This window comes from Sceloporus undulatus, chromosome 3, assembly GCF_019175285.1.
Source record: "Sceloporus undulatus isolate JIND9_A2432 ecotype Alabama chromosome 3, SceUnd_v1.1, whole genome shotgun sequence".
NCBI lineage: Eukaryota > Metazoa > Chordata > Lepidosauria > Squamata > Phrynosomatidae > Sceloporus > Sceloporus undulatus.
In genome coordinates, this window is record NC_056524.1 from 247446842 (window position 1) to 247458443 (window position 11602).

Consider the following 11602-nt stretch of genomic DNA (forward strand, 5'->3'; position numbering starts at 1 on the left):
GCAGTGGTGGTTCTTCACACCATTAGCAACACTTGTGGTAGAATATGCTTTTGTGCCACTGTGGATAGAGAGTGACATTTAAATCCAAAATCAGGCAATATATAATCCAGAAGGATATATACATAGTCCCTATCATTATAAGTTACCCTTCTTCATTACAGAAGCCACCGCTGATCCTGAATATCAGTGCTTGTGGGAATTTCAAAACAACCACCAAATTTAAATAGCACTGGCGCTTATGTGGATTCAGGTATAGCGATACCAAGGCCCAGAAAATGTCTTGGGAAAACCAGTTATTTTTCCATTTTTTAAACTTGGACAGATTTTCTAATTTTTTTTTTCATTGCCAGAGAGAAAAATTGGAGAGTTTGGGGGACATAGGGAAACAATTGTTTGGAATTAGTGATATGCTTTTTACAATGAAGTTTTACTCAAGCTGCCAGGAACTGCATTATATGAAGATTTGTATGTAAGAGAATCTGTATAATTAGAGAAATAACCATTCTTCTCCATACATTAGACATCAGTACCACTCAGACCGAAGATGAATTTGTGTATTATACTGGGGACCCTTCATTGTTATCGTAATACACTACTGAAGGGTTAAATATATTCAGCATTGACCTTAAGTCTTATTTCCATACATGTGACTAACCTAGCCTTTTTGATTTTTATTATTTCTGTCTAAATAATATACTTTATTTGTTTTACTGAAAAAAACATGGTTATTGTTTTCATTTTTTCCTACTTCTCAGATGACAAAAGTTATGATACATATACTTAGGTAGCACAGTGTGCAGCTGTTTATAGTTGTCTCATTAGTATGAGTACATTCACAGTTGTGTTTGTACAGAATTAAGATCTTTATATTTTTACATTTCATCAGTATACTGAATACTAAAATGTTATGTGATAATTAAGTTATCAGTTTACACCGTTTGTGTTACAAACAACAGAACAAGTTTGGATTTGATATAAAAATAGGTTTTATATACATTTCAATTTTTCTGTTTTCCCTCCATGAAAATCAGGCTTCTTTTAATGGCGTTAAAATATCTGAAAATTTTACGTATTTAGCTTTGTAGTTCGATGGTGGAGTTACATAGTATAGCTCACTACTGCAAAAAAGCCCCCGTGTGAGATAATGGAGTTTGTCTCTTTGACATTGTACTGGTATACCATGGCCTCAATCCTACATCCCTAAACATAGGGAAGTCACTCCCCAGCTCCTAAAGTCACCCTGCATAGCCATTCTGTGTTTAGCAACAAGCAGGCATATTTGGATAAGTGCCTGGCCACATCCCTATAGCCAGATGCAAAATGATCACAACAGCACTGATACTTGTGGAGAACCTCAGTCCTGATGTCATCATTTTGCATCTGGCTAAGGGGATGTCGCCAGACACATTTCCAAGAGTGCCAGCTTGCTGTTAAGCATAGAATGACTGCTCATGGCAGCTTCAGGCTTTCACTACTTGGAGGAGGGAATACCTAGCCTCTGCAGCACCCTATTATTATTATTATTATTATTATTATTATTATTATTATTATTATTTCTTACCTGCTTCTCCCCATGGATCAAAGTGGGGAATAACAACAATGAAAAATAAACAACATCAGTTAGAATACACATCAATTTAAAATGACAAATAACATATACACATATTGAAAAGATACACATTTTAAAAATTTACTGTTTAAAAATCAACTGGATAAGTCTGCCAGAAGAGACTGGACTTCAATACTGTTTTAAATTTGGGCAGCCTATTCAGTTGTCAAATGTCTTCTGACAGATCATTCTGCAGTCTAGGGGTCACTGATTGATAGTCTTGGCAGACTGGGATAAACATCCACAAGAGGACCTGAGTGTACAGGGCAGATTGTATGGGAGGAGGTGATCCTGTAGGTAATCTGGACACAAACCATGTAGGGCTTTAAAAGTAATAACCAACACTTTGTATCTTGCCAGGAAACTTGTTCCTAACAGAATTCTTGCCTATAAGGCTCATGCAAATACAGCTTTAGTGGATTATGCAGATTTGAGGATGTCCCCTCCCCTCTCTAATGAGTTTCACCACAGCTGGTGAAATAGCAGGTGTTCCATGACCTTCTGATCAGCTTAAATATTTAAGAGTGCATTCCACCATCTGTCAGGGATGCTGTGACTTCGAGTTCCTGCATGGCAAGGGGTTGGACTGGATGGCCCTTGTGGTCTCTTCCAACGCTATGGTTCTATGATTCACCTTTTAAATGTTACCCTTGGTTATATCATGCCAAGTATTTCATCATTTTGATATTTTGCTAAATATATATTTTTAAAAAAAAACAATACTAGTTATTGTTCTGAGTTCATTACTTCATAGCCTTCCTTATGTATATTCAAGCCAAAAAACTACTGAGAGACCTTTGAGTTCTTGAATTTCTGTACCACAGCGACTAACAGATTTTAAAGCATTAGTCACAGGGGAACAAAGTGAAATTAAACCCTTTTTCTCCTTTCCGCTATCAGGCTTGAATGAAGAATTGGTGCAGCTGCTGCTTATTCGAGATGAATTGCACACAGAACAGGATGCTATGCTGGTAGACATTGAAGATTTGACCAGGTTAGCAACATGTTATATCTTTTGCTGAAATGATTTGTCTTAGGGCTAATGATGGCATGCCATTGAGTCAGCCAATAAACCCATCTGAATTTTGGATACAGAAGTGTCCTCTACCAACATTTAGGTCACACATTTTCTGAACAGTTCCAGCTTACATCATATCCAGCCATCCACAATATAATAAAGTCATCATTGATCTCAGCCAAGAAGTAGCAAAATCACATACAGTCATTTTAATTTTCCAGCACTCTTCATGTGGCTGGATGTTGAGCAGAATTTAAGTTGGCATTCATGTGAGATTGTTGCCTCATAGCTTTCATTTTATAAGAGTGTTAAGGTGAAATGGAGGAAGAGTTATCCTTTTACTGGATTAACTGCAGGATGCATCAAATGCATCAGAATTACTGGACCAAAAAGCAATAGCATCTCTTCCCCATTCTGTGGAAGTACAAGGTCTAATAGTTACTTGATTTTGGCCACAGCTTTAATACAAGCTTATACTATTAGAAGGGCACATGTTTGAGTATGGCTGTTGTGGCTTTTACTGTATGAATGGCTCTGGTTTTTACTGCTGTTTTTTTTTTTTTTAACCATATGAGCACAACTTGCTCAAGCTTTTTGGCGGTTGGGTGGGTGGTTTTCCTTGAAAAATGCTGGTTTTGGACAGTAAAACATTTCAATGTTATTCACCTTCCCCTGTCACATGCTTAATGAAGCTTCTTCATTTACTGAACCAATAAATAATCAAGCATCCAAGGCTTGATGTTTCATCTAGATGCTTGTACAAGATGATTCAGATATTTTTTCTCTGGAGGAAATAATTATCTCTAAGAAACATATAGCTGAATTTTGTCTGGGAAGACAAAAGAAATTGTTTCTAATAGTGGATACAAAAAACTTCCTTCATTCGGGAATCTCCCTTTGTGAAACCTCACACTCTTGCTTACTGTTTCAGCTTTTCTCTGATTTCAGCTCCAGTCCTTCAGTCATGTATCTGTCATCTTATTTTCCTAACTTTTGCTTCCTTTCCTCAAATTACTTTTTCTGAAGATCTTGCAATACCTTTTCTTTTACTGGATAAATGGCATGTTCTGTTATTAGTATGCCTTATAATTTCAAACATGACTTCAGAAGCTGGGAAGACTCCTGAAGGATAGTCTCCACTTTGACTATAGAACTTTTCAATTGTAAAGGGGACTAAGTAAAAGACGGATAACTGTGCCAAAACCTAAATGCTATTCATGTTTCTTGTCCAGAAATGATTCTATATCTCTGTTCATGGGGTGGAGCCTAATGAAAAAAAAATTAGGATGGGAAGCAGTTTACTGTTTACATCTTTCATAATGAAAGGGACAGAGTCTGTGAGTGGATGCAGTTGCTCTCTTCTATATTAAAAGTAGCACCTTACCAAATAGTCTAACCACACAACTTGAAATAATTACTTACGTTATCCTTCTTGCTGATTCTTTCTCCTGAATGCTTCTCATCCTGTGCTAATTTTAAACTGTCAGGGGGATGAAATATGTTCATCATCTGCAGACAGAGATGAAACATAACTGAAACAAAACAACCCAACTATTTTTTTTTCTGTAATATTTCTTTTACAGTGCGGTCCCCTATCAGTACCATGGTAATTTAGCACCATTGCTGCAGACAAGGTAAAATACAGTGAAACCTCAATTTACCCAGATCTCTTTAATCCAGACCCTTCCTCATGCCATACGCACCTTGTGTCTTCTCCTCATATCAGTCCTCTGTTGCCCTCTATTCCAGATTACTTTCTCTGACAACTCAACAGCAAGTAATGCTAAATCACCTCTCATATATGGTGTAATGTCTGTCCACTTATCCACTGCACTGACACCTTTTTAACTCCAGAAAACAATTTTTAGAGCCTGATTTTTTCCACACCATACAGAATACTTCTAGTGCTGTTTATGAAGGCTTGGAAAACTCGAACTGATTAATTCAATGCCTTACCACACAGAATGGAGTCTAAAGCCATCAATTTGTGTGAGGGGCTTCAGAGGCTGCTGAGTATCTGATATACATATCCACTTTCCCTTTTCTTCTTCCACAACTTTTTTGGGGGTTCACAAAATCCATGGCAGCTTGGCAACTGTAGAAAGTTTTCTTTGAACCCCTCATCGAACCAAAGATATTACCAAGAGATTTGAAATGATGGTAACTTCATGCTGCTGGAAAGAAATTGCTTTAATTTACCTTAGCACATATCATATGTCTAGTTCTTATGAAGATGATTTATACAGAACTTGAAAACTACCTTTTTTGACCACCAGTTCCAGAATTCTCCATGTCTAGTACCATTTCTCTGGGGAATGGTTGTAAAAAAATATTATTGGGACTTTACAGACTACGTGTTTGAGCCTGCTTTGGGCTGGCTTGGGGATGTGGCGTTTAGATGCATCACACTCCCAAATAGGATTGTAGCCAGACTGGCGATTACATACCATCCAGCTTCTGTCCCACTTGGGGGTGTGGTATATAGATGCCACTTTCCCCAGAGCTGGCTTTTTCAAAGGGAACAGCCAACTCTATGGTGGAAGGGATTGCTTTTTTCAGCCCCAAAAAGGAGTGGATCTTATCTGCTCCTTTTTAAGATGGATTCTGGCTGGATTGGGCCCAGGCAATTTGTTTGCCCTGGCCCTAATCCAGCCTAAAAGGGGTGACTCTAAGCCCCCCTTTTGGGCTGTCTGTATCCCCCCATTATTATTTTTAATTCTGGATATAGAATATTATTTCTACTGTCTCTTAAACTGATACCTAATATTTTCTTATTATATATTCTGTGATATCTGAAGCAAGCAGATGAGAATAAGTTTCAAGGAACCAGTGCTGATGTTAGCTCACACTGTGTTTGCATAAAGTAAATACAATGAAATAGCTAAGCCTATACTTGCTTCATGTACTTCAGAGTTTGCTATGAAAACAAACCATGAACAATAATTGCATTCACTAACTGATAACAGAAGCAGCTTTCATTGGTTCGGCTGCTAGTCACAGTTCATTGTAAACACATCTGGAAATCTAGCTGCCCAGTTTAAAAAAAATTGAATTACAGATAACTGAACAAGATTGGGAAGAAATCAAACAATAGATCACACAGAGAAATTGTATAGCTCTTCAGATATTATTGAAGTGGAACTCTCAAAGCCATAGCTAGAACATCAAATGGTAAAGAATGCTGGGAGATGCAGTTCTACAACATGTGGAGGGCTGCATACTTCCCACCCCTCCTCTACATTACAGCTTTTCTTGGAGTTAAGGAATAAAATAAAAAAGGAAAATCTGCAGAGGCAGAAAATGTGTACAATCACTGGAAGACACGCTTCTGCCATCTATAGGCAACAGTAAGAAATACCTTTCTAATTTGACTGGAGAAACATGACTAACCACTTACATATAAAACCAGCTCTGCTGCATATGTAACACATTGTTTTTAATTAATAGGAAATGCATTGATGGGTATCTATCAGGAATGCAGCATGCAGCATCTGGATTGTAAAAGTTAATAGACTGAGGGCTTTTTAGTTTAGAATGACTTGTAGTTTAGCTTCTAATGTCCATGACTGGTGCCTGTGTTGACGGGTTTGTTGTGGATATATAGCCATGATGATTGCTACACTACTAGTAGTAACTAAATCCTGCATGATGCACATGACAGGAAAGCACCGTGAGCAGTGAATATGGCACAATTTCCGTGGCTACCATTAGTGTGCTTTCACTAGTGAAAATATCAAATCTCCAGGAAGGTGTATAACTAGTGGTAGAACACATGATTAGCATGTTAAATGTCCCATTGCTTAGGAAGTGGGTGGCAGGAAAGTTTTCTGGTTGTGGTCCTGAAGAGCCATTGCCAAGAAAATGAGTAATTACTGGGTTAGGTGGGTTAGTCTTACTTGGTATACAGTGATTTCTGCTATCCTAGAGCAGGTATGGGCAAAGTGTGGATATCAATTGCATGTGACCTCTCAGGGCTGTTATTAGTTTCCCCTCATATTTTTGAAGAATTTTTTTGGCAGAATTATGGCAGGGAGGTGCACTCACTCTTTCAGGCCAAGAAAAAGCCCTTTTCTCAAAATCAAAATTGACATTGGTTTTACAAACAGGGTGAAAAAGGTCTCTCAACTTGGTAAAACAGTCTGTAAAAAACAAAAAGTAAAAAAGTTGGAATGGGAGCCACAGCAGTGAGGTGTGACTAGTCAGGTCTGCTGAGCAGCCTATACAGCTCCCAGATCTTGGACAGTTGTCTATCTTCTTTCCCAATGAGGATTACCTGCAACAAGGTGTGATGGCTTCTCATTCCTGTAGCAATATATCTTAAATTTTGCCAGATAATTATTAATACATTAAATTGTGTTCACAAATTAAGATCCTACATGGTTTTTGCTGAAAGATAATAAGCTCATCCACCAGTCCAGTAGTCAAGTTGATGCCTTTTCTATGCTTTGTATCTTAGGAAAGTTTTCTGTAAAGCCAGTGCAAAATATTGTGTGCTCTGACATTTGTCTTTCTGTTTGACATTATTCCCAACCCTAATAAACTGGTGACCAAGGCCTCACTGATTGTCTGTCAGATGACTTCTTTATACAGGAAAAAGTCAGTCTAGTCACATATTGTGCATTTGCATGCTCTTGTACAAATATTTTGCTGCTGAAGATAAACAGTAGGCTGGTTGATCCCCTTGTAATGCAAGAGTATTATGTTGCTAGTTGTTTGCCTCTACAACTGCAAACAAGCAACAGATACTTCAGAGCTCCTGTGTCATGGTCACACTCATTGAAAAAAGGAAAGCAATCATAACATTGCTTTGGACTTCTGCAGTAGTGAATTATTCTTACTGTGGAGGAAAAGGGAAACTAGGAGATGAATCTTACTATCGCTTCCAGTTAAGGGAGAACCACTGAATTAATGGGGTTTGCCTAAGTGTTGGCTCACCATGCAACAGTTGATTTATTAGGTCCACTAATAGGATTCAGGCCTATAGCAGCAGCACATATGGACACAAAATGGAGAGGGGGGGATAGGTCATTAAGAGAACCAAGTTTTGAATGCAGGAAATCCTAAGTTCAGTTTTTGGCAGTTTCTAATAGAGATGAGTGTCTGTATAGCAGAGTGGTCACAATATTGGACTGGAACTTGGATCCAGGTTCTAGGTCCCACTACTCAGTAGTGGAACTCACTGAGTGACCTGAGTCTATTCACAGCCTCTCAGCTTGACTTGCCTCATAAGGTTTCTATGGAGTTAAAGCGTGAAGGAAGACAGCCATGTACACACCACCTCGGGGTTACTGGGAGAAAGACAAGAAATAAATGTAGCTCATAAATACAAACAAAACTCTTTGTCTGAGATCTTGGAAAACTTCTGTCAGTAATTGTTAACAACACTGGACTAGATGGACCAATGTCTGGCTCCGAATAAAGTGGTCTCCTATGATTCTATGATCTAGTGATCATTCTTAAAGCAATTTTTCCACGGATGAAGGGAGATCCCTTCTTTCCTCTGGAGATCAGTGGCAGAAAAAATAGCCCCTGTGTTCAATAGAGAGAACACCCAATATATTGTTGAAATTTGGACTAGTCAAGCATCACTGCCATTGAAAGAAAGCTCTCAATGTCCATTCTCTTCAACATGCTTGGAAACACAGGCTCAAAAGTGATTTGAAGCAGTTTATTTTCTTAGGTGGCATTTAATTTTGAACCACAAATTGTACATGAGTTTACAAAAATGCTAAGCAGGAGTTGGAAGCAATGTGCATGGTTTGTGTCTTGTCACTCCATCAACACCACCATTCCGTTTTATCCTCTGTGGAGTAGGTCATGCTGAAAGATGGTGGTCCTTCCAGTGTCATCCAGTGGCTCCTTGAATGCATGACAATTTGACATTGGGTCTTTCTGTCCTTAGTCATCTGCACTGCAGAAATAAGCCAGTTTGACATCACTTTAACTTTCTTGGCCCAATGCTATAGAATTCTGGGGGTTGTAGTTTGTTGTAGGACCAGAGCTCTCTGACAGAGAAGGTAAAATGTCTCACAAAAGTACAGTTCCCAGAATTGCATAGTGTTGAGCCAGGGCAGTTAAAGTAGTATCAAATGGGAGTATGTCTGCAAAGCAGATGCAGCCCAGAAAGCATAAATGGCAATACTTTGGGTCCTTAGTTAATGAAATGTTAAATAGATGATTATTCAGGCAGATACCTTCTGTGAGACATTCCACTGAAACTGATTGTTGATGTTTCATGTGTGTCAGTGGCGGGGAGACAATTTTGTTTACTCTTTTGTATCTTGAAATGTTGGTGCAAAATTGAAGGAACCTAATTCCAGGCTGGGGTCACATTGCAACTTCCTTGGGTCATGTCAAGAGAAACAAGTTTAATTTCTATAGGAAACAGATGAAACTCTCCTCCCTTTCCTTTTACTGCTGAAAACAAACTTCCTTTCAGTATTACTGCATCATTTTTTAAAACTGTTTTCAGGCTGTGATGATGGGGGGGGGGGGGGGGTTGTAGACCAGAGCAGTGACAAGTAAGAATGTTTAAGCTGGCTTAATTGCAGCAAAAGGAAGAAAACATAATGCTAATTTCTGTTTCCTTTCTATATATTATTCTCCGATGTGGTCTATAAGTTTTGTATTTTTAAAATAAAAAAAACAGCATTTCATTTGAAGTTCCTTTATAATAATGTCAGGTTTTTTCCATTCCCCTTTCAGACATGCTGAAAGTCAGCAGAAGCACATGGCTGAGAAAATGCCAACAAAATAAAAAGAGAAAGCATCAGACTGGAGAACAAGCTAGAACTTTTTTTTTTTTTTTTTTGCTTCTGTGGTTGTACAAACGCTGATGCCCCACATGTGGCACACAAGAACCCAGTGTTAGTCATTGATTCCGGGTGCAGTCTGCCAAGCACAAGGAACCCCGCACGAAACCCCCTTTGAACCGAATGGTGGATGCACCACACCAATGCTTGGTGAATTGCTCCCGATGTCTGAAGCTTTATGTCCAGTGATTGGCCTATGCTTTTTAATTTATTTGCTGTCGGGGGGGGGGGGGGGGGGGGGGAGTTTGTTTTTGTTTTTTACTTGTGCCACTAAATATTGGACAGTTCAATAATCTTATTGTAGAACAAAATGTACAGTACTTATAAACATTGCAAACATGAAAGAAGAAGAGAGATGATAGTTTAACTTTTATTTTTGTTTATTTAGAGACTTTTAAGTTAAACTGTATTTTACCATTGACTACTTTTTATTGTTCCACCATAGTTTTTAAAAAAACAAGACTGTAATTTGACGGTGCTATTACAAGTAAAAAGAAGAACATAAATGCCTGCCTTGTAGTGAAGTTGTAGCTTTCAGTAATATGTATATTTTAATCAGTTTTCAACATTTTGTGAATGTTGACTACCTGACATTCATTTTTAGATGTGCTATTAACATGCAGTTGGGTTGAAAGAGCTACCTTGAAAGTTTTATGTATAAATATGTAAAATAAAAATTAAAAATTTCTTTCATATCATATGTCTTTTTGTTGACTAGTGGTACAGTCTCACCTTGAATATCTTTATTGAACCCTATGTGAAATTCTTAGTTTCCCAATTTCCAAAAGCCTATTTATAGCTGAATATATATACTTACATACATATATGTATATCACTTTTTACTATTTTTTATTTTGTATTAATAGAGAATACAAATAAGTTAGTGTTAGAATCTCTCAGTGCACATAAATAGATTTAAAATTCATAAAAGTGACTGTGAGCTGAGTAATTAAAATATTACAACTTTTCAGCTGTATACAAAATGAAACCAGTGTAGCAAAAAATTAAGCACACATTTCCAACAATGTTGTACTGAATCTGGAGTATACAGGATAACAATCTCTCCATGTTAAGCTTGTTGCTAACACTATCACAATGTTAGTCTTAGTCCTGCCCATTCTCTCATTGAATTGACTAAAAGGAAACTGGAATTCACACAGTGTTTCTCAGGTTAATCATTTCTTCCAACACAGGAAGATCTAACTATCATCAGTAGCTACTGTATTTCCTCTCTTACTGTTATTAAAGGTCATGATTTCATTTTTAGTCTCAAAAGGGAATTCTGTGTCTCTCATATAAAGTTAGTCTTTGGATGGAAAGCCTGAATTAGAAAGAGTCAGAAAAATAACACCCAAATACACTGGGAACAATCATAGTCAATGAGGGGTTGAAAAAGATAAAACTAGCAAATGTGAGATATTTGAGAGACAATTGTAATGTGTGTTTCCTGCAATGCTTAGCATTTTGACATAAAATTAAAAAGTGAGAAATACCTGACTTTCATACATGCTCATTAATGTATTTGTACCAATTTATACCCCACTTTTCCATCCAGGAAGTGAAGCTTAGATCTTAAGAAAGTTACTTCTGTGATTTTGTAAATAAGGTGGAAATATAAAATTTACTGAAATAATTTTTATGCCAAAATAGCTGAACTACTTACAATAAACAAATGGAGAAATTATCATTGAGACATACTAGAATTTGGAGTCATGGAATGAAAACATTTAAGGCAAGAGAATGGAATACAGTATTTCTTCATGCAGTGCTTTATTACATGAATTGTCATAAGACATTGTGATTCTTGTTAAGCACAAATGTTTGGGTTGTGTGTGTTTTCAAGATTAAACAAAACTCATAGAGATCTCTGAAGGATTATTAATTGCTGCTAGTTATGACTGAAGCTTTCTTGCTTGGGACTTCTCTCTTCTGGCCTGTTGGAGACGTAACATAGGTAGGAATGCAACTAACAAGCATGGTCTCTGAAATATAAATATCAACCAGAGGGAAATCTGAGTAGCAGTGTGACCACAGGACTGGGAACACAGTTTAACCCTTACATTCTGCTGTGGTTGTGACAGAATTTCTACCCTACTCGCATCAGGAAGTAAGCCTCCATCAGATCATCCTTCTGATGCAAATGGGGTGATGAATCATCAGAAC

The 11602-nt window shown here is 37.6% G+C and overlaps 1 protein-coding gene across 1 annotated transcript in view; it reads left to right on the forward strand.

The window, feature by feature from the left end:
* The window catches only part of LOC121925573 (IQCJ-SCHIP1 readthrough transcript protein-like), a 515366-nt gene extending 505239 nt beyond the window's left edge, over positions 1–10127 (forward strand). The window contains 2 exon segments of the mRNA XM_042457860.1: positions 2510–2603; positions 9333–10127. Coding sequence (XP_042313794.1) covers positions 2510–2603; positions 9333–9384 — 146 coding nt within the window. The 3' untranslated portion in view covers positions 9385–10127.
* The last annotated feature ends 1475 nt before the right edge of the window (positions 10128–11602 follow it).